The sequence below is a fragment of the Erythranthe guttata genome, chromosome 6 (genome assembly GCF_056151865.1).
Source record: "Erythranthe guttata isolate IM_541 chromosome 6, IM_541, whole genome shotgun sequence".
NCBI lineage: Eukaryota > Viridiplantae > Streptophyta > Magnoliopsida > Lamiales > Phrymaceae > Erythranthe > Erythranthe guttata.
The window spans coordinates 200,434-223,066 of NC_142538.1; the positions used below are offsets into that span (position 1 = coordinate 200,434).

The window sequence follows — 22,633 nt, forward strand, 5'->3', positions numbered from 1 at the left end:
GTGTGGTGGTTGTGAGAAGGAAGGTAATTGAATTTGTCTAACGTACGAACGCACGTGGCTATATATGCTAAATCAGAGATCAATTATTCAAAAATCAAAACAACAAAAATAAAACACTGGGCGGGCGGGTATATGGTCTAGAGTAGGGGACCGATATGATCGACCAATGTGGAACGTAACTAGTTGTTGCCATTATCGGTCAACATCGATCTTCACTTGCCCAAATTCAATATATATGGAGGCCGAGTGAGGGAGTGAGGGAGGACCCTCCCTTAGCTTAGCTTATTAATTAATTTCCTCTCTTTTTTTATTTTTATTTTTATTTTGTCTATATATAAGTATGGCCATCTCCACCTCATTTCTTCCACACTCTTAATCATCAAAACCCTAGATCTATTTTTATCTTGCAAAATGCACTTTTGTTATTACGGAACTGAATCTGCGGCCGTCTGGTGGAACGACTCTTACACCATCCCTGATGCAAAACGCAGCGTTTCATTGACGACGGAGGAGCATCCATTGGAGTGCATACACAAAATGGCTTCAGCTAATGCGGTTGTGATCTTCAGCATGAGCACTTGCTGCATGTGCCACGCTGTTAAGAGGTTGTTCTCCGGCATGGGCGTCAGCCCCACCGTCCACGAGATTGATCAAGACCCCACTCGACAAGCTGATCTTGAGACCGCTTTGCTACGCCTCCTCGGTGGCGGCTCCTCCCCCGTGCCCGCGGTGTTTATCGGGGGCAAGCTTGTCGGTTCAATGGATAGTGTTATGGCCTCTCATATCAGTGGCACACTTGTCCCACTTCTCAAACAAGCTGGTGCCCTTTGGCTTTAGTACTTTTATCTAATGCATGATTCATCTCTTCATTTTCTTTTTTCAGTTTTTTTTTTTTTTTCTTTTTAAGAAAAACTCTTTCTTCGTTTCTTGCAAATCAAAGTGTTCGTGGAACAAGAAACGTGAAAGAAGCCAATTAATTACAAGGTGTGTGTGATCAATATAATTGGCATGTAATTTCTTGAACATATGCACGTATCCAAGAAAGAGGAGTGTACCAAGTACTACATATTAATAACTACGTACCCTTTTTCACAATATTAAGCTTGGCATTATAATTTATATTATTCTCATCTAGCTATCTTCTTCAATTACATAATAAAATTACATAAAAATGATAAATATTATTTTATATATATAAACATTTACTTCACTAATTAATTAACTCGTTACAAGAACTGGTAATAGCTAGGTCGTCTTGATATTACTAATTGTTATTCTAGTCAGAGTTCATTAATTACTTTTCTTTGTAATTAGTTCCACATTTTTCTGTAATCAGATCAAGATTAAAATATCATACACAAGCATATATTCTGTTATATATAATATAAGATCAATCATACAATGATACAATATAGATAAAACAAAATTAAATAATCCAAAATTCTATGGATATCTCTAAACAAAAAATTAAATAAATTTGAACAGTAATACCACATGGCGCATTTGAGCATGACAATTACAAATTTGGACCCAAGTAGTAGATCAGGCCCCCCTTCCTCATGGTCTGGTCTGACCAATTAATTATTAATATTTTTCGAACCAATTTTTACAATGTAATATAATGATCAATAATTATAGCTATGTTTTTTTTTTTTTTTTGTCTGTTCTATTCCATGTGATAATTTAAACTCAACATTGGGCAAGTGTTCGACACGTCTTATAAGAATGATTTAGCATGTAATCCACAGATTAATACGTTCCTCTTATACGTGGGATTAATGTTATTAAAAATTGGAATTTCCTACGTGGCCAACACTTTGCTGATAAAAACTTCAATTATAGATGAGCTAGAGAAGACCACCCTAAAACTATGGCTTTAATTTGTAGTCAGGTGAGTTGGTTGTATGATTATTCCCATTAATTCGTATAAAGTTGTCCAAACTATAGACAAATTTTACTATTTTTGGTTTATTATTAAATAGGGACTATTAGTCATAACCCCCTCTAGTGTTTTTTTAATAAAGAGGGATCCAGCCATATTTACAATATTAGTAGGAAACCCACTATTTTAATAATTTCCAAAAATAGCCTTACAGAAGACATACACACAAAACCCGAAAATTTAAGATCCCTACAATCGTGTGTGATTGATTATATCCCAAAAAAATCGCTTCTCAAATCTTTCCATAAACTTTCTTTCCATAATTTTTTTAAATAAATTTAAATTTTTGTTTTTTTATTATTTTATTTCAAAACTAACAATAATAGCTTTAAAAAATATTTTTCTTTTATTTTTTTTATTTAAAAAATATTTAATTTTTTTAATTTCAGTTTTTTTTTCTGAATCAATTATAAAGATTCTGAAACCAACCATAATATTTCCGAAATCGACTATAATTTCGATTTTTTTATTTCATTTTTCTTAATTTTAATTTTCAGTTATTTTTAGCATTTTTTCCAGAAAACAACTATTTCTTTGCCATTTTTTTTAATAAAAAAAACCTATAAATTGTAAAACAACTCTTCGAAAAACTACAAAAACTATCGAAAACGACTAAAAATAGCAGAATAACGAAAACAACTAAAACAAATAGCAGAATAACGAAAACAACTATAAATTGTAAAACAACTATTCGAAAAACTACAAAAACCTATCGAAAACGACTAAAAAATAGCAGAATAACGAGAACAACTAAAACAAATAGTAGAATAACCGAATCAACTATAAAAATAGTAGAATAACAAAAACAACTATTTTCTGGGAAAGATACTCAACATCAAAAGCATCAAAAAAAAATTCAAAAAGAAGACGGCGGCGGCGCAGAGATGGAAGGGGCAAGATGCTGTGACGGTTGAATCACCAGATCTAGCGGCGAAGACGATGAGTAAAGGTAGGGATTTATGAGTTCTTGTTCTTGTCTTATACAACTATGTCGAAAATTATAGCAATGGCGGCAACGGCAACGACACCGAGATCTGCAGATCCGGCGATGAAGACGAGATTTTTTTGAGAATCTTTCATCACCAAAGTGCTGGGTAGATGGAGTAAATTTTTCACCATCACGGCGTGAGGATCGGCTTCGTCAGTAGAGAGGCGGCGGCAAACAGATGGAGAAGGGAGAACTTGGCGGCATCGGAGCTGAGGTGGAAGGGGGAGATGGCAGCGACGGGGGCTGAGATGCAAGGGGAGAGACGGCGTAGAGAGAAAAGAGAGAGAAGAAGAAGAAATACAATTGGAACTTGATAGGGTTTGTAAACAATTTGAGAAATAATAAATCTGAAATAATATAAATAAATTATAATTTTGGGGTAAAATAGTCTTATCGTATAAGATTTTATTAAATTATTAATCTTAAATGACAAGTGAGGGGTAGGGGCGAGTCCACCCAAGGGCTAGGGTGGACTCAAGCCCCCCCTCATTTTCTTAAGTTTTTCTAGTATATAATATCTCTATTATTATATTTATTTTTTTAGCCCACTAATATATATTAAGCCCACTCATTTAAAGCTCAAATTTGTTAATTTTACAATTACCTCTTCCCTTTTCTTGGACATTTTCTCTCTCGTTCCTTTACGGAAAAAGGAAAAAAAAAAAAAACCTTCTCTCGTTCTTCTACAACCCTTGCTTACCGGAAATCACCACCCTCCGGCAATCAGGCGCCCACCAAGAAAACGATATTTTGGGTTCCAAATATTCTAATTGATTAAGGTTTGTCGACTTCTTTCTCATCTTAATTTTCAAATTGTATATCAATTTGAAATCGATTGTGTAATTTTATTAATCGACTTGATATTTATGTTTCTTGCTTATGTATTATCTTATGAAAGTGAAGGTAAACAAATGGCTCGATATCTCTCAACACAAGGATTGGCATTTCGGGGTCATGATGAAAGTGAAAGTTCGGCTAATCCAGGAAATTTTATTCAACTTGTGAAAAACTTTGGCCAAATTAATGCGGATATCAAAGATGTTACTCTGAACAATGCTCCACAAAATCATAAGATGATATGTTCAGATATTCAAAAGGAGATTGTAAATGCATTTGCAATGGAAATTCTAAAAGAAATTATAAGTGATATTGGGGATTCCACGTTCTGTCTAATGGTTGATGAAGCACATGACATATCAATGAAGGAGCAAATGGCCTTGGTGATAAGGTATGTCGACAAATCTGGTAGTGTGATCGAGCGATTTTTAGGGGTTGAACATGTTACTGATACTAGTGCTTTGACTCTTAAAGGAACTATTGATGATTTTTTTTCTCGATATGGATTGAGTATCTCTAAATTACGAGGTCAAGGTTATGATGGAGCTAGTACTATGAGAGGTCAATTCAATTGGTCTAAAAACACTCATCTTGAATGAGAACTCTTGTGCATACTATATTCATTGCTTTGCTCATCAGCTACAATTAGCTTTAGTAGCAGTTGCTAAGAAGCACGACCATATTTCTTCACTTTTTGATTTTACTACAAGAGTGTTGAACATTGTTGGTTCTTCATGTAAACGTCGCGATTTGCTTAGAGAGAAGCAATCTGAAAAGATAATTGAGGCACTCAATTTGGGAGAAATTTCAAGTGGGCGAGGTCTAAATCAAGAAACGAATCTCAAGCGAGCAGGTTATATTAAGTTTATGCTTTAATAATATGCTTTTACCATTTTTATTAATGTCTCATCACTTCTCTTTTATTTTTATTTTAAATACGTAGGTGATACACGTTGGAGCTCTCATTACAACACTTTGTTGAGTTTGATCCATATGTTTGATGCAGTGATTGATGTACTTGAAGTTATTGGTCGCGATGCTTCAAGTACAACTCATCGGACCGAAGCACAAGATATTGTTGATAGGCTTTTGTCATTTGACTTCGTATTGAGCCTCTTTTTTATGAAAAAGGTATTGGCAATCACAAATGAGATATCTCAAGCACTTCAAAGGAAAGATCAAGATATTGTAAATGCAATGAGATTAGTTCAAGTGTCAAAAATTCAAATTCAGTCCTTTAGAGAAAGCGGGTGGGGTTCTTTATTTGAAAGAGTAACCACATTTTGTAAGAAACACAAAGTTGATGTTCCTCAAATGGATGCTAAATATGTTGCTCGAGGACGAAGAAGACGAAATGAATAAGAAATGTCAAATCTACATCATTATAAGGTTGAAAAGTTTTACACTATTTTGGATATGCAACTTGGAGAATTAAATGCTCGATTCTATGATTCAACAATGGAATTGCTTGTGTGTATTGCTTGCCTTGATCCATCTAACTCATTCTCTCACTTTGACAAGGACAAATTACTTCGTCTTGTTGAATTGTTGAATTTTATCCACAAGACTTCACCGAACTTGACAAATGCATGCTCAATGATCAATTGGATACTTACATAGTTGATATGCGCTTAAGCAGTGAATTGCAGGGGTTGGATGGAATTAGTGATCTTGCTCGCAAAATGGTAGAAACTAGGAGAAACAAGGTGTATCCTTTGGTTTACATGATTTTGACTTTGGCATTAACTTTGCCGGTTGCTACTGCTACAGTCGATAGGGCATTTTCGGCTATGAGTATCATAAAGAGAAGATTGTGCAGTCGGATGAATGATGAGTGGTTGAGTGATGCTTTGCTTATCTTTATCGAAAGAGACATCTCCGCAAGAATTGGCAATGATCGAGTTATGAATAGTTTTCAAAACATGAAAACTCGAAAGGGCCAATTGTAATTTGTAAAGAGATTGTACGATTATATTTTGAAATGCAACTTTTAAGAGTTTAATTTATGCTATCTAGTTAAATTCTATATTTAGTTACTTATTTTGTGTTATTAAATGCAAGACAAATCCTTAAAAAAAAAATCGGGGGCGCTGCCCCCGAACCCCCAATATTTTTACGCTTACGCCCACCCTCGTTCCAATGCCTGGCCTCGCCACTGGTGAGGGGGGTATAACTAATAATACAAAAGGGGTTAGATCCAGCATAATATAGATAAAAGAATTGGGGGGTTTTTACTAATTATCCCTATTAAATAAATAGATGCATTGACGCATTCGTTTGAAGCTGAGCCCAATATCACTAAACTTCCCATCAAAGAAAGCCCAAATACTTTAAACAAGTTAAAAGCCCCTATTTTTAAAAGCCCAATAAAAAAACACACTTTTTCCAGTTCTAACACGGCCCGACCGCACATTAACCAGTTCCAACGGCGCGTGGAATAAAACAGAAGCAGAGGATCAAAACCTCTACAGTGGTGGTCAAGGTCAAACAAAGGGTCAGTAGTAACTGACGAATTCGCTCAACTTTCTTCACTGCGATTTACATCTGACAAGATTCTACAGTATGTAAACCTCCTCATATATACTTTTACCCAATTCAACCACAAGTATACAAATTAAAACTCTCTAAAGCTATCGAAAGTGGAAAAAGATAAATTTAAAAAAAGGTAAACACAAACTGAAATAAAAGGATATTAAAAAAAGAGAGATAGAGAGAGAGAGAGAGAAAAAGAGAATCGCACAAAGGGCAGCACTCAGACGCGTGAAAATCATTAAGATCTGGTCTAGGGTTCCTCAATTTCAAAGTGTAACTGACGCATTATAATTCAAAACCATTAATTAATCGTTTTTAGCACTTCTGATTTGAATGAATTCGCGGTAGGTGGGAGGTGAATTTGGGGATTTTACGATTTTATCTATCCAAGGGTTTGAGCCGGAATACTTCGGCTTTGGTTTCGTGAATTTTGAGATTTTTTTGGAGAAAACAAATGCCGGAGGAGGATTTGGTGGAGCTCAAGTTCAGATTATACGATGGATCAGATATCGGCCCTTTTCGATATTCACCAGCTTCGACTGTTGCTATGCTCAAGGAGAGAATTGTGGCTGAGTGGCCTAAAGGTTACCTTCTTCACTTTTCTGTTTCCTTTCTTGTCGGTGTATCAAAATTGAGCTTGTGTGATAGAAATTGATATTTTTGTTATTGCGTGTTTGGTTGCAGTAAGAGCAGTATATAATTGCCGATTGAGGCATATGTCAATTGGTTTAGGATTCGAGCGTAAATTTACACACACACACACACACACACATATATATATTTTTATAATTTATGACTGGAAAGCCTGGTGTGATTTTTCTGGGGATTAAATTCTCCACCTTGGACAACTAAGATGGAGTTCTGACAATTTTTTTCGGAAAAAAGAAGGGTTTATTTTGATGAATTTAGGTTCGGACTAAAACAACTAAAGTTATTAGGAGGACCAATAGATTTTTGAAATTTAACATTCAAGAACGAAAACAAAACCATTTTCTTCAAATAAGCCTCCTCACTCATTTACTTACTAATACGAATATGATTATCTTCTTTTGAAAATTAAGCTGGAGTGACTGGTATTGTATTCATTTTACATTTCTCGATCCTTATATATTGTCTAAGTTATGTATAGGAAACTATTGTTGCTACTTTTTCATTCCTATCATTGTGTAGTTGACCAAAAGCTTTCTATTTGATCAGATAAAAGAATTACACCAAAGGCAGCAAATGACGTGAAATTAATAAGTGCTGGCAAAATTTTGGAAAATAACAAGACTGTTGCCCAGTGCAAGATGCCATTTGGAGAGCTACCGAATGGAGTTATAACCATGCATGCTGTCGTACAGCCATCTTTAGCAAAAGCAAAGACAGGTAACCGAAGACTTTTCAGGGGTCATTGTACTCCAGACCTGCTCACATAGAGTCATAGCCTCAATTACTCTTTTGATACTCTTTATCTTCTACCAAGTGTTTATCGGCTAGGCTTTCAGAATGGAGATATCCTTCTTGATTTTGTAATTGTTCATTGATTGTTGCTTTCTTCTGTGTTTGTGCGAGAATGTTTAGTATCAGTGTAGTTGCTGAAATTGTTTGGGATGGGTGTGCTGATCGCACCACAGAGTTGGAGTTATGATCATGTCGTGAATATAATAACAAACTTCTCGATTATAAATAGTGGACATCGTCTGAAGGTTCATAGAAAGTTTTGGGATTAGATATAAGGATTTGTAGAATATTTGGAATGCGATGAAACAGGGCCGTAAAATTGGGATGGGGATTCTTGAGAGTAGATATCTTATGATTAGGCTATTTAGAGAAGTGTATATCTTGACTTCTGTTGTATGTACTACTGCATGTTTGTGTGGTGTGTAAATTCCATTCATTATGATATTTATTTGTCTGATAAGATGCTTAATCATTTTTCTGTTTCGACTCCATCTAGCTGAATATTACTATTGTGTTTACAGAGAAGAAGGTCGACGAGGCTCCAAAAAAGAGCATCTGTTCGTGTTCCATATTGTGAGAGTGTAATCTTGATTCGGCACTTATCTTCTGGATCGTCAGATTGTGAAGTCCGAAAAGACAATAATTTGTAAACAGTACAATACTCATTAATGTTCCCTGTATGTTTGAGGCAATTTCTGTGTTTGTCATCATGTATGTGCTTTTCCTATAAATTTGTTGTTTCTTGTATATTTGTAGCTGCAGATTATTTATATACTACGAGAACACAACACATCTGTGGGGGATCTCTATTACCCTCGAAAACGTTTTACAGTGGCTGGGATTTCTGGTGAATACAAAGTATTTTATTAGCTTCAATTTTCTTATGTACGTTTGCGTAAATATATATTATACACGTAGTAGACTGCAGCCAAGTTGGAGAAGGAAGTAGTTTAGAACACCGCGACATGTGGTGCATAGTTACATAGCTTCCCATGATTTACTGCTTGTGTTAAATAAAGTCCTTGGCTGTGAATTTTGATGAAAAATTAATAAGTTTCTAAATTCTACTGAGGTAATTTCGATTATTCTATTTTCTTACTGGCAGATGTTGATTCAGACTTATCAGCATTCTGCTCCAGCTGCTGGGTAAACCTAACCGGTTACTTTGATTCACCGGTAAACTTTTTTATTATCGTGCTGCTAATTACGATATTATTAGTTAAAATGGCCCTGTCGTTATTTATTTATTACATAATCGAAATCTATATTTCACGGGGAAGTTGATCAATTGGTAGTCCCGCATATGTTTCCACACTAGCGATGCGATGAGTAATTCTGTAGTCAAATATAGACATCAACGACAAAAGTCACGAGCCATCTGTAGCGTATAAACACACAATAAACAAATGATAAAAGATTATTATTACTAAGCCAATCAATGTTTGACCTAATCCTAAGGTCCCATTCAAGATAAACAAAACAAGATTAATAACTCTTGTCTCCCTTTCCTCTTTTGTCCTGTCTTTAACATTATATGGCTTATGTGTGCTTGGATTAGATTAAAACAATCATGAATAATCTAATCAACTGATACTGAAACACAAACACGTATGCATGGCATATAAGCATTAGCATCGCCATGCAGAAGCAGCTAGAATAGATCTATCTTGCCACCCCAAAAGCAAACAACCCCTGTCTTCTGTCAACCTGTACCCATCACAAGAATAAAGTCCCAGCAGTATTTTTGACTGAGTCACTGCATTTGAACTCAGTGGCACCCCTTGGAATCCTTTCCCTTCCATTATTTTCCTCCATTTTTCGAGCCTTTCATGCCTCATCACTCTCTCAGGCCCCTCATGTGCTACAATATTTTTAATCTCCGGTGCAAAAATATTCTGCTCCACCTTTGTCCTCTGTTCAGATTCAGATGGAAAAGTTGCATCCAACGAGTCGAAAATAGCCGAATAATAGTGCAAGGCCTCAAGAAATCTTCCCAGGAAATACGGCCCATTGTGACTTGCTTCTTGTTCAACTATGGTCACTATGTTCGGTGCTTGATCCCTAATCATAGTTAACAGGTTTCCAAGAGCATTCCCTGGTACCCGGTGAAGTCTGTTAACCGAGTTGACAGCCAAAGCCTCACCCACCCTTCTGTTGAACATGTGGGGTTTTAGATCTTCAAGTTCTTCACCAACAGGATGGAATTCAAAAGGTACGTGGAGAGAATGAGCCAGCTCACTCAAACATCTCCCAGTTTCTCTTACAGACTCAGGAGAAGGGCCCACACCAGTGATTCGAAGAAACGGGGCCCCACCAGGCCTTGCAGCTAGGGCTTGCATGAAAGCAGGCCATTGATAGCCTTGTAGGATATCAAGATCGATGACGTGGACACGTCCCTCAGATTCAAATGCCTCGAAAATGGCTTGGTTGGCAGTGAAGTGAGCAAATTTAATGTAGGGACAGGCCTGGTACAGGATCTGATAAATCTTGAGGATTTCTAGGTTGTCGGGAGGGAAAGGGTTGAAAGGAATGAGCTTGGAGGTGCTAGGTTTATTCGTGAGTGTTGCAGCTAATCTTGCAGTGAGGGCTTCGGTGAAGCAAGCTGCAACACGCTGCATCGAGTCGCCATCGGTGGAGACCACTCGATTTAGGTGGTGGAGGTATTTTCTTGCTAGCATGTAATCCTCCTTGGAAACTGCTTCTGCACAAGCCAAAAGAAGATGCACCAGCTGTAGTCCACAATCTTGCTCCTGTACATATATCATGTATGTTCAGATGAGAAAATAAAAAAGGTTATTATTTGAGAATTAAATATTTTTTTTGGGTAAATTTTTGACGTGCTATTAAAGTTACGAGTCACCTGTTCAGGTTGGGGAATTGGGACCGTCAACGTATTGTGCATTGTCTGAATCTGGTTTTGCTGATGAAATTGTGGTTGTTGTTGTTGTTGAGGTTGTCTATGCTGCTGCTCCTGTTGCCTTTCTTGTTGCAATTGTTGGGATAATGGTTGAGGTGCAATAGAAACTCCCACATCATAAATACCACTCTCTTGTGAACTTACCTGAACAGAATTACTACTATCACTAAACCTGGTGGAATCAGGCATGGTGAGACACTCCAGTAGCTCAGGCATGACATCATAGCAATCGCCAGCTATCTTCATCGGAGAAAACGACACGAAATGTTCACCAGCATTGCCTTTACAATCATAACTAGTGTCATCATCCAATAGGCTCTCGAGGGCAGGCAAAGAAAGGCTCTCGATTTGATCCACCTGCATGAACTGATTCCCCGGCGAGTTGAAAACCCTGTTGAGAGGGCTCAACCCCTTCCCCCTGTGGGGCCCGAGAGGGGACGGGAATCGAGGTGGGGACCCCACAAGAGCATGCATTGCGGGAGGAAAGCGAGGGGGAGACCCCACAAGGGCTGGCAGAGACGGAGCATAGCCGCCACAGTTGTTGTAGATGTTGTAGTTTGGTGAGAGCATGTTGTTGTTCATCAGCGGGGAGCACATCATGAAATCACCGTCTAAAAGGTGATCGGTGAAGATGGATTCCCACATTGAATAATCTGGGGAATGGATTTCGATATCTCCATTTTGTTCTTCGAATTTGAGAGCAGCAGATGGAATAGAGAGATTTGTGGGGATCAAGTTGGATAGGCTTGCAACCGGGGTTAAGCTGCTGCTGGTTATGGTGCTTGTTTCGAAATCTGATGACGAAGAACAAATGTTCGTCTTGCCAGGTGAGGTGGGCTCCTCTTTTGTGCAGCATGAATTCTCACTTTTTACACCACCCCCCACTGATATTTTCAGGTTTCCCATCTCAGTTTTGATGCTCCTCATGCTGCTCTATAAATATAAACTAATAAACATCAAATTTTAACAAATGTATGTTCATACAATGGAATGGACCCATTTTTTTTTTTTTTTTTTTTTTTCCCCCTACTTTTTCTTGTTTAAGAATTGAGAAATTTGAAAGTGGTGAAATGTGTTTCCATCTCTTTTTATACTCTAGGAAGTTTATCTTTTTTTTTTTTTTTAATTTTTTTAAATCACAGATGATCCAATGGAGTAGAAAGAGAAAGGGAAGTGGGGACAAAACAAGTTCTCAATCCAAGCAATATGATTGGAGGTTAGTGAATTAAGCATTTTATCCCAAGATTTTTGTTAACTTTTCTAAATAATAATTTGAATAATAAATTAATAAGAACAAGAATACTATGTGTATGGGCAACAAGAAGTTTTGCCTTGTCACAGTCTGGAGAGGTGGGGCCTATCTTCTTTGGGCCGGCCCACTTGCAACAAGAGAATAGAATCATCGCCAATAATTATAACTCAAATTGTGATGCACACATACTGATACACGCATAGATGTGGGGTTAATTATGATAACTACTGGATATAAATTTATATGGATTATTCTGAAGAGTAACTAATGAATAAGTGTTCCCCTTAAGTCTTAGTTAAAATGGTTAATCCATGTATTAAAATTAGATCAGAGTTAGCTAGGTTGTAGAATATCCACTCTACTCTAAAAGAGTCAAGCAAAAAGAGTTGTGAAAGGAAAAAAACAATTAAGATTGTAATAATAACTAGTAATTCACCCGTGCGATGCACGGAATCACTGTTTTTTTTTTTTAAATATTTTGGATAAAATAAAACAAACGAAAATTTTGAACAGTGGACATACATGTAAATAATACCAAAACAAAAATGTTTTATTGAATCAAAATATACATTTGTTTGTGATTTACCTTCATATTCGCTGAAAATAAAGTGTGCCACAATATTGCTCGTAATTTTAGTTATATCGCCCGATTCTGAGTTGATAAATATATTTATCTCAAATCTAATTTTAACTCTGGACATTGCGGTGTACAATTACCTATGCCACCCTAATATTAACACTAATATTACACTAACAACAACTACTACTATTAATACTAAAACACGCATTGATAATACTAATACCAATACTAATACCGATACTAATAATACTAAAACCAACACTAATAATACAAATATTAATACTAATCATAATATTATACGATGTTTAATACTAATAGTCTAATACTAATATTAATATCAACACTCACATTAATAATAATACGCCAATTCTGATACGAATATTTAATGTATAAACTAATACACCAATAATACTAATACCAATACCAATACCAATACCTATACCAATACCAATACTAATACCAATACCAATACCAATACCAATACCAATACCAATATTAAAACTAATACTAATACTAATACTAATACTAATACTAATACTAATAATAATACTAATACAAATACTAATACAAATACTAATACTAATACTAATACTAATACTAATACTAATACTAATACTAATACTTATACTAAATCTAATACTAACACTAAGAATAATAATAATACTAACACTAACACTAACACTAACACTAACACTAACACTAACACTAACACTAACACTAACACTAACACTAACACTAACACTAACATTAATACTAATACTAATATTAATACTAATACTAATATTAATACATGCTTGTGATACTAATACGAATACTGATACCCATATTGATAGTGTTACTAATACTAATACAGATACTGATACGGATACTGATACTGAGACTAATATTGATATGGATACTAATATGCTAATGCTAATGCGTGAATACTATTGTTAATGCGTTAATACTAATGTTAATAGTAATCTTAATCCTGATTTTAATTCTAATACTAATGCTATTTCTACTCACATCAATTTCATTCGTTTGTGTAAAGCAATGTCGCTTATTTGATAAAAAAGATAAACATATAGAAATTATGATAATACTAATACTAATACTAATACTAATATAGATATTGACATTTATACTGATATTGATACTAAAACTGATATTAATAATAATAATAATAATACTAATATTAATATTGATATTTATACTGATATTGATATTGAGACTGATATTGATACTGATACTGATACTAATACTAATATGCTAATGCTACTGCATTAATACTAATGTTAATGCGTTAATACTAATGGTAATAGTAATCTTAATCCTGATCGTAATTCTATTGCTAATGCTATTTCTACCCACATCAATTTCAATGTCGCTTATTTGATAAAAAAGATAAATATATAGGAATTATACTAATAGTAATACTAATACTAATTGTGATAGTAATATTAATACTAATACTAATACTAATACTAATACTAATACTAATATTAATACTAATACTAATAATGATACTTGATAATGATACTTGATAATGATACTGATACTAATGCTAATGCCGATGCCGATGCCAATGCCGATACCAAGACCGATACTAATATCAATACCACTAATACTAATACTAATACTAATACTAATACTAATATTAATACTAATACTAATAATGATACTTGATAATGATACTGATACTAATGCTAATGCCGATGCCGATGCCAATGCCGATACCAAGACCGATACTAATATGAATACCAATACCAATACTAATTCTCATAATAATAATAATAATAATAATAATAATAATAATAATAATAATAATAATAATAATAATAATAATAATAATAATAATAATAATAATAATAATAATAATAATAATAATAATAATAATAATAATAATAATAATAATAATAATAATAATAATAATAATAATAATAATAATAATAATAATAATAATAATAATAATAATAATAATAATAATAATAATAATAATAATAATAATAATAATAATAATAATAATAATAATAATAATAATAATAATAATAATAATAATAATAATAATAATAATAATAATAATAATAATAATAATAATAATAATAATAATAATAATAATAATAATAATAATAATAATAATAATAATAATAATAATAATAATAATAATAATAATAATAATAATAATAATAATAATAATAATAATAATAATAATAATAATAATAATAATAATAATAATAATAATAATAATAATAATAATAATAATAATAATAATAATAATAATAATAATAATAATAATAATAATAATAATAATAATAATAATAATAATAATAATAATAATAATAATAATAATAATAATAATAATAATAATAATAATAATAATAATAATAATAATAATAATAATAATAATAATAATAATAATAATAATAATAATAATAATAATAATAATAATAATAATAATAATAACAATAATAATAATAATAATAATAATAATAATAATAATAAGAACAACAACAACAACAACAACAACAACAATAATAATAATATTTCTGTGTTAACAACAATATTACTTTTTGAGACAATAATATTAATATTATTTAAAGTGAAGACAGTAATGTTAACATTGATACAGTAATATTACTGTAATTCCTAGCAATATTAGTCAAAATTAAGTTTAAGTATGGGTCATAATACGGTTATGGGTTAAAATTGGTTAATTCCTTCTTCTAATTAAAAACTCATTGTCGTGAGTTTTTTTTCAATTCCCTCTTAAAGTTATACTCATATAACCCCAGAAAATAGCTGCCCAAAATCGCACAATAATGACAACTAAAATAAACAAATCAAGGATATAGACAATAAAATTGCACAATAATAACTATTGAAAGTTTTTGACGAATTTTAAGAAATAAAAAAACGAAGAACCCACCTAAATTTTTGAAGTTATCAACAAATCATTATTCCTAGGGGGGCAAATTGGAACGGATTTTCCAATTTTCGCCGGTTCCGATCCGAAAAGTTTCGATTTTGGAACAACTTTTTTCATAACGACTTCCGAAATTCCGATTTCCGAATTTTTTTGATTTTTTTGGATTGAAATTGGAATTATATAAAATAAATTTGGAATTTCCGATTTCCGATCCGATTTAATTCCGAAATTAATTATGAAAAATTCCGATTTTTTTTCGAAAAATACACCTATAAATAGTATATATTATATAATACTTATTTTCTGAAAAATACACCAATAAGTTTTGTTTTAGGATTTTGACATAATGAATTGTTGTTAGAAGTTTTATTGTATGTTATGCAATATTTATTTTTATTTATTTTTTTTAACTGAAATTTAGTAGTTATTAGATCTACTTTTATCGACGTGGATGTTCTTATTTTCGAAAAATTATGAACATTTTAAAAAAATTCGGCTACGTTTTGAAATTTTAAAGCTTATGTGATATCCGATTTTTTTCCAAAATTTCCGGTCCTTTTGGAATTGGAATGAATTTTTAGATTCTGAAAATTTTGGAATTGGAATTGGAATTGATTTTGTACTTCCAGATTTGTTTGGAAATTTTCCAAAAGAGGCTAATTTCGATCTGATCCATCCGACTTTCACCCCTAATTACTCCATTTAAAAAATTGGTAGTAATAGCAATACAATATCAAATAATCAATATTAAAATAGAAAGAAATATGTCATTAATTTTATAGTGTGAATATATCGGTATATATCATATAATATTTGGTCTATTATATATCAAAGTAAACCACTTTGCAAATAATACTATATTATATAGCATCATCTCAAGATCAATGTGTATTTCGTTTGTTTTATACATGAATGAGAGATAAAAATCAACATATGAGACATACTATTTATATAATAAAAAAAATCAACTAATAATGTAGAATCACTTAAGTCTGAACCAACAAAGATATGTAGGTATTGTAGTGAAAGTGAAATCAAAGGTGATAAAGAAACACAATCCAATGATCAAAATAAAAAGAAATTGGAAAAACTCCAATGACCGAATTAAAAGCCGAAATCATAAGTATTGTTGTATAATAATAGATAAGAAAGAACGATAATTGGGCAATGTAATAAAAAATTACAATTGTCAAAAAATCATCTGCAATGATATCTTATTTGCATAAAAGGCCGAAACGTAGTATAATTTATATGATGTATATAGCAAAGATCCCATTTAAAAAAAAAAAATCAACCTTTTATATCCTTGTGGAGAAAATGCATCTTGTATATAAATATTTTGTCACATATGGAACAATATTTCAACATCCCGGTTTAACTTTTCTGCATCGGATGAATTTCTCGACTTTGTCAATTCCTGCAATGATCGTACTTGATAATATCATCATGATTTGAATTAAACTTTTAAACACATGACACAAATGCTGACCATTTCTTCAAAACATAAATAATAATAATAAAATTATAGATAGATAAAAAAAAATTGAACTTGAGGTAATTAGAAAATGAGAAAAAAATTACATAATAAGCAATGTAATAATCAGACTATTATTTACTTTATTGTTTGGTGCACGGGAGCGGGGGTGATGAATGATGATGATGATGTTAGAAATTGATGGAGAATTTTGGTGTGGATTGGAAGATGAAATGCGGGATTTTATACTTCTCATGCATACGATAATTAAGTTAACTATATATGAATAAGGAAATACTTATTCAATGTGAAATTAACATAACTATCGAAATTTAAATGTAGAAAGTTAAATTCAATATTATGATTGATACGTTATTGGTTGACAAATTGTTAGATCCAATTTGAAATTTAATTCTTGTTTTTTAAATGAATTCTTTAAATGTGGAAGAATTGGTTTGAATGCAATATACTTCCAAAACCGTGCTAATTGATGTGAAAATGATTTGAAAGCAATATAATTTTCCTTTTTTTTGATTATAATTTGCCTTAACTAATAATTTAATCCATAATTATATTGATATGAACACATACAATTAAAACCAAAAACTTTAATTAAAATCAATCAAATTAAATTTATTTTAAGAATTTGTTGTCATATTTGACAGAAATTATGATTAATGTAGATGACATAATTAAAAAAAAATTATTTGAATTCAAATAAATGAAGATTTGTTATTTACACACTTACCAAATGCAACAAATGAAAATCGGGAAATCATATTTCAAAACTAACAAATCAAAATACTTATGGTAATAAAATCAAATAATAAAAAATAATTGTGTAAAATATATATATATATATATATATATATATATATATATATATATATATATATATATATATATTAATATGTATTATCAATAATAATATACGTATTAATACAATAACCACCAAAAAAATATAAATGATTGTGAAATAAGGTTGACCATATATATATATATATATATATTAGTTTTTATATATATTAATTTTATATATTCAAATGAAAAAGTTATGAAACATATATTAATTTATTAATATATTCATTTTATTCAGATATCCCGAAATTTTTTTATTGAATGGATATTCGAATATTCCAAAATATTGAAAAAAAACACACAATTGTATTCCTTTATTTTAATATTTTAATTTAAAAAAAATTATTTTTCTGAGAATTATTTGAATATTCGTAAAAAAATTGAGTATCGTGAATTTTTCAATAAATATATTTTGAAATATTGCCAATGTAAATAATATATATTTTTTCGAATTTATAAAATATTAAATTCGAAAATAATATATATATATATATATATATATATACACGTGGAAAATGTTTAAATGATTGTACAAATGTTAAAAAGGAACTAACTTAAATACATACCAAATTAAAAATGACAATTCACCAATTGAAGAATCCACCTCATCAATTGAACTCCAACTAAGCAATTTTGATAAATGACATCATCATTTGCCACATGTCATTCATATAGGGCATAGATCCTCTTTTTATATTATATATAGATATAGATTGATGACAAAGAAATGGACATACATGCATTGAAGAGATCGCCGCCTAATCTTTGGATTTGGCAAAGGATTGAAGCTCTTGTCTTTCTCCTCCATCTCTTCTATTCTCTACTCTAATCTAATCATCCCATTTTACTCTTAATTAATCTATCTAATCCAATCAAACTTAGTTTCATGATTATATAGTAGCGCCAAAATTAATGTTTCGTTTTCAAGCAAGAATTATAAGTTTGATTGGGGATTTGTCCCTACATTTAACTTTTAGTTTGATTGCCGGATGACATCCATATAATTATTATGTTTGATTGGTTCTACCAATTTGGGAAAACTGTGAATTAAGAGCGTGTAATGACGTTTTAGGTGGGATAAAACAGAAACTAATTTGGAGGCTAATTACAACAACCACCTTAGAGAAAAATATATATGTTAATGTTATTGATTTTTGTAAACCAGATGGGCTCTGTTAATATGAGTCCACTGGGCTCTGATAAAGACAGATTGATTTCAAAACAATTAATGATTCCGTTCAATCAAACAACAACATTCAATTATTATTAGTTTGTCTGATTCTGATATTAATTGGATCGTACGTTTTATTGCAAATGGGCTGACACTTGAATTACTATAATTCTACTACATTGTCCAACATTTGTCGGTGACCCACAAAATTCATTGTATGTAGACATAAATGCACACTTGTAATCAATTCTCTCACAACAAGCATCAACTCAACTCACATGATTTTCCATGTACAATTAGTGTATGTGTATAACTTTGAGGCAAAATTTTGTTTGTTTCATATCATCCATCCAATTTTGCCATCATTACTCATAAATTATTTCGTATATTTTTTCTACCAAACAAAATAAATAATTAATGGATTAGATTAGAGTATTTATTATTTATTTTATATTTCAAAACCATCATAAATCTCTCTCTCTCTCTCTCTCTCTCTCTCTCTCTCTCTCTCTCTCTCTCTCTCTCTCTCTCTCTCTCTCCACACACACACACGTATATGTTGTATAATATGCCAAATGAAATTCACATGCTTTTGTTTCACATGCATTGAAAAAAGTTGCATCCAACTCTTAGCTAAGAATAAGATTGCTACTTAGCTGCTACTACTCAAACACAACTGGCATTCATTATCCACACACACACACACACACACACGAGAAAACACTGAACTCATGAACTGCATATCATATCTATGTAGTACACAAGACACTCCATATTCATATAGGCTCCTAGTTTAGCTATCCAGAAAACAAATTAAAAAAACCTTATGAGGAATTAAATAAATTTTCTCTTGTTGGATTCCAATTCTCTAGCTATCTGGCTCCAATGGGCTCAGTACTCTTTTTCTTTGTATTATCATTCTTGTTGACTCAGTCTTCATCCTTTCTCCGAGTCGTTGAGTCATCTAAACATTCAATCTCCAACCCCCAAATCACTGTCATGGGCATGGTCTACTGTGATTTCTGCTCCAACAACTCCTTCTCCAGGCACAGCTATTTCTTGCCAGGTTCATTTTTATTACACTCTCTTGGTTTTTTTTTTAAAATATGAAATTACCGATCTCTTGCAAGTTGTAACTGGTGTTGTGTGTGTGTGTTGGGGGCATTAATGTAATTTCACACACTTGTCTGAAGCAGGTGTTGATGTTAGAATAGATTGCATGTTCAAAGCAATCTCTCCAAGAACAACTGAACAGATATCATTTTCAGTAAACAGAACAACAAATAAGTATGGTATTTACAAATTGGAGGTACCCTCTGTTGATGGTGTTCAATGTGCTAGAGACAAAGCTGTGGGAAGTTCCTGCAGGGCAATCCTTCTCTCTACCCCTTCGTCTTCGTTGTGTAATATCCCTTCTTTTCGGACTACATCCGATCAGATTTCGGTCAAATCGAAACAAACCAATTCGTGCTTTTACAGCCTCGGCGCGTTGAGTTATAGGCCATCCAGAAGAAACACTTCCTTGTGTGGTAACAAATAATTAAAATATAATAATATTAATAATAATAAATGTTGTGCTCATTTATAGTGTTGTGATCTAGCTACTTGAGCATTATCTTGTTGTAATAGATAGCAATTTTTCAACTCTTGAAGCTTTAGTGTTTTACTTGGTTTGATCTATCCTTCATGTAAGATTATGATATGTCATATATATGTATAAATTTTTAAGGAGATTTTTATTTTTACTAACAATCCTCACTTTAGAAATGAGAAGATGTGACAACAAGTGTATGAACTATTGTTCATTGGTTAAAAAGTAGTAGTAGTACAAATCAAGATAAAGGAAAGATGTTATACTTCTTGCAACAATTCTTGAAACTTGTTCATGGCAGAAACTGGCAAACCTACAAGCACAGTTACACCTTTTCTATCTTTCCCATTAGACAAAAACAGTATAACTTCCTTCTCCGGTAATCCAACGGGCCCCGAAAAAAATGGCTCTCCCCATCCGAAATCCGTTGTATTAAACGATAATTGACACCATGTTGTGATTAGCAGAGTCGAATTAAGGGAAGGCCTTGCCCTTGTTGCCTCGAAATAGTCTATTGCAGATCTCATGTAACCGTCATTAACCGTTTTAATTGATTCTTGAACTAATCGAACCCCGTGTGAGAGTGGCTTCTCCAGTAGCTCCCCTGCTTTGCATATACAATTCGTCAAAACAATTGCGTTCCCAAAGTAGCCCTTCGGAAGTGGTGGCTTGAATTTGTTCCTCCCATCCACGGCAAACAATAGCTTTGTTTCTTGATCATCAGGGAAATTCAATGCCCTTGTTCTAGCCCTCCATACAAATGCAGAGAGCACTTCAAAACTAGTGCATTTTTTAAGAACAACCCTTTTATTGCCATCATCATTCATGGCTACTTTCTTTAATTTTTTGATTTTTTCTTGGTCGAAAACGAAGGATCCATATAGCAATTCATCACTATTGGGTGACAATACGTCTTGTATTTCAAGAAATTCACGGTGATCATACTCGATCTTAGGTGGACATCTGGCATTCAGAATGGTTCGATCAAGAAACGGGGGTTCGGCTAGCGGCAAACCTCTAGCCGTTGCCCCCCAAGCATTCACAAACTCCATTGCACTAACACCATCAAACATGCAATGGTTGACACATACTCCAAGTATAAACCCTCCACATTTGAACTTTGTCACCTAAAAAAATCAAACATACACGATCGAGTTTTCATCATCGTATAATTAATAAGATGAAAGAAGTGTATATAAAGATATTCTTGATTGATAATGACCTGAGCCACAAGAGGAGGTATCTGCAAAATGTTGTCCACACCAGGAATATCATAAACAAGTTTGCATAGAGTTGAATGATCAAGCTTCAACGTGTCGCCGAGTTGTCGAATAGCGCAGTTAGCCTCAGCCTCGACGAAAACGGCACCTTCTCCGGTGCAATCGACTATCAGCTTTCCGTCGGAGCTCAATTTCAGCCGCCCTGCCAGTGGATAATAGTGAACCAGGATATGCTGTAAAGATTCCTTGATGGTTTTGCATGCATTTTTATTATTGGAATTTTGGTCATCCGCGCCGGTGAAGCAGTAGACGGTTCGAACGATAACGGCTATATTTTGATCGAGATTTGAGAGAAAATAGAGTCCCTTTGGGGTTTCCTTTGCAGGAGGGACTAATGTGGGATGTCCTAATTCCACACTCAGCTCTAACACATTACTCTCCTCCATTATATTATTATATGTATGCCTCTGCTCTGCATGCATGCAATAATTTTTATTTTTAATTAATATATATAATTGAGTTAGATACAAAAATCAGAATAAAGGGAAAAACAAGCTTAGAAGAAAATTTCTGTTAGAACGGTACCACAGTGAGAATGTTGAGAGCAGCTTTGAATGAGATCTTGAAATGCTTTTCAAAACTACAAGTACTAGAGAAAAGCAATGAGTAAGTGATGATGGTTGCTTATGTGTGTGTGTGTGTATACACATATACTGTATATGTGTATATATATATATATATATATATACATTAGCAGTGGAGTGAGATCACGCACTGGCATGGCAGGCGCCCAGAAATTGAAGGGAATGGGTTAATTACTAATATATAATCTGGTATGGTACGGTACGTATATCTTAGGATGGGTCTCCTCTTTGGTGTGTGATTGTGTCGGTTGTTCCGTCACACGTGTGTAGCAGCAT

The 22,633-nt window shown here is 32.6% G+C and overlaps 5 protein-coding genes and 1 pseudogene across 7 annotated transcripts; 4 read left to right on the forward strand and 2 right to left on the reverse strand.

The window, feature by feature from the left end:
* Nucleotides 1-306: 306 nt before the first annotated feature.
* LOC105964122 (glutaredoxin-C1) lies at nt 307-1,095 on the forward strand. Its single transcript, XM_012988633.2, has one exon. The coding sequence runs from the start codon at nt 412-414 to the stop codon at nt 835-837; it is 426 nt and encodes a 141-aa protein (XP_012844087.2). The 5' UTR covers nt 307-411; the 3' UTR covers nt 838-1,095.
* Nucleotides 1,096-3,841: 2,746 nt separating this feature from the next.
* Nucleotides 3,842-5,716, forward strand: LOC105973991 (uncharacterized; annotated as a pseudogene).
* A 518-nt stretch (nt 5,717-6,234) lies between these two features.
* Nucleotides 6,235-8,618, forward strand: MUB4 (membrane-anchored ubiquitin-fold protein 4 precursor). Of its 2 annotated transcripts, XM_012988573.2 has the most exons (4): nt 6,409-6,572; nt 6,648-6,883; nt 7,497-7,667; nt 8,264-8,618. In XM_012988573.2, exons 2-4 carry the CDS (start codon nt 6,754-6,756, stop codon nt 8,317-8,319), a joined length of 357 nt encoding a protein of 118 aa, XP_012844027.1. In that variant the 5' UTR covers nt 6,409-6,572; nt 6,648-6,753; the 3' UTR covers nt 8,320-8,618. The 2 variants fall into 2 exon arrangements, with proteins under 2 accessions (XP_012844026.1, XP_012844027.1); XM_012988572.2 differs by having other exon boundaries at nt 6,235-6,883.
* A 531-nt stretch (nt 8,619-9,149) lies between these two features.
* On the reverse strand, nt 9,150-11,680 carry LOC105964073 (GRAS family protein RAM1). The gene is made up of 2 exons (XM_012988571.2): nt 10,603-11,680; nt 9,150-10,492 (listed from the first exon to the last, which is right to left on the reverse strand). Exons 1-2 carry the CDS (start codon nt 11,584-11,586, stop codon nt 9,371-9,373), a joined length of 2,106 nt encoding a protein of 701 aa, XP_012844025.1. The 5' UTR covers nt 11,587-11,680; the 3' UTR covers nt 9,150-9,370.
* A 7,721-nt stretch (nt 11,681-19,401) lies between these two features.
* Nucleotides 19,402-20,654, forward strand: LOC105964072 (Pollen Ole e 1 allergen and extensin family protein). Its single transcript, XM_012988570.2, has 2 exons — nt 19,402-19,968; nt 20,099-20,654. The coding sequence occupies exons 1-2, from the start codon at nt 19,788-19,790 to the stop codon at nt 20,440-20,442; spliced, it is 525 nt and encodes a 174-aa protein (XP_012844024.1). The 5' UTR covers nt 19,402-19,787; the 3' UTR covers nt 20,443-20,654.
* LOC105964070 (omega-hydroxypalmitate O-feruloyl transferase) lies at nt 20,616-22,356 on the reverse strand. 2 transcript variants are annotated; one of them, XM_012988568.2, is made up of 3 exons: nt 22,299-22,356; nt 21,716-22,185; nt 20,616-21,620 (listed from the first exon to the last, which is right to left on the reverse strand). In XM_012988568.2, exons 2-3 carry the CDS (start codon nt 22,157-22,159, stop codon nt 20,754-20,756), a joined length of 1,311 nt encoding a protein of 436 aa, XP_012844022.2. In that variant the 5' UTR covers nt 22,160-22,185; nt 22,299-22,356; the 3' UTR covers nt 20,616-20,753. The 2 variants fall into 2 exon arrangements, with proteins under 2 accessions (XP_012844022.2, XP_012844021.2); XM_012988567.2 differs by having other exon boundaries at nt 21,716-22,312.
* Nucleotides 22,357-22,633: the final 277 nt, after the last annotated feature.

Excerpts from the sequence above, each read along its gene's own strand:
- LOC105964122 (XM_012988633.2), top strand. The coding sequence starts at position 412 with ATGCACTTTTGTTATTACGGAACTGAATCTGCGGCCGTCTGGTGGAAC.
- MUB4 (XM_012988572.2), top strand. The coding sequence starts at position 6,754 with ATGCCGGAGGAGGATTTGGTGGAGCTCAAGTTCAGATTATACGATGGA. Across the intron at positions 6,884-7,496 it reads TGTGGCTGAGTGGCCTAAAG|ATAAAAGAATTACACCAAAG; the intron begins GTTACCTTCTTC and ends CTATTTGATCAG. Across the intron at positions 7,668-8,263 it reads TTTAGCAAAAGCAAAGACAG|AGAAGAAGGTCGACGAGGCT; the intron begins GTAACCGAAGAC and ends TTGTGTTTACAG.
- LOC105964073 (XM_012988571.2), bottom strand. The coding sequence starts at position 11,586 with ATGAGGAGCATCAAAACTGAGATGGGAAACCTGAAAATATCAGTGGGG. Across the intron at positions 10,493-10,602 it reads CAATTCCCCAACCTGAACAG|GAGCAAGATTGTGGACTACA; the intron begins GTGACTCGTAAC and ends ATATATGTACAG.
- LOC105964072 (XM_012988570.2), top strand. The coding sequence starts at position 19,788 with ATGGGCTCAGTACTCTTTTTCTTTGTATTATCATTCTTGTTGACTCAG. Across the intron at positions 19,969-20,098 it reads GCACAGCTATTTCTTGCCAG|GTGTTGATGTTAGAATAGAT; the intron begins GTTCATTTTTAT and ends TGTCTGAAGCAG.
- LOC105964070 (XM_012988567.2), bottom strand. The coding sequence starts at position 22,195 with ATGCATGCAGAGCAGAGGCATACATATAATAATATAATGGAGGAGAGT. Across the intron at positions 21,621-21,715 it reads TACCTCCTCTTGTGGCTCAG|GTGACAAAGTTCAAATGTGG; the intron begins GTCATTATCAAT and ends TGATTTTTTTAG.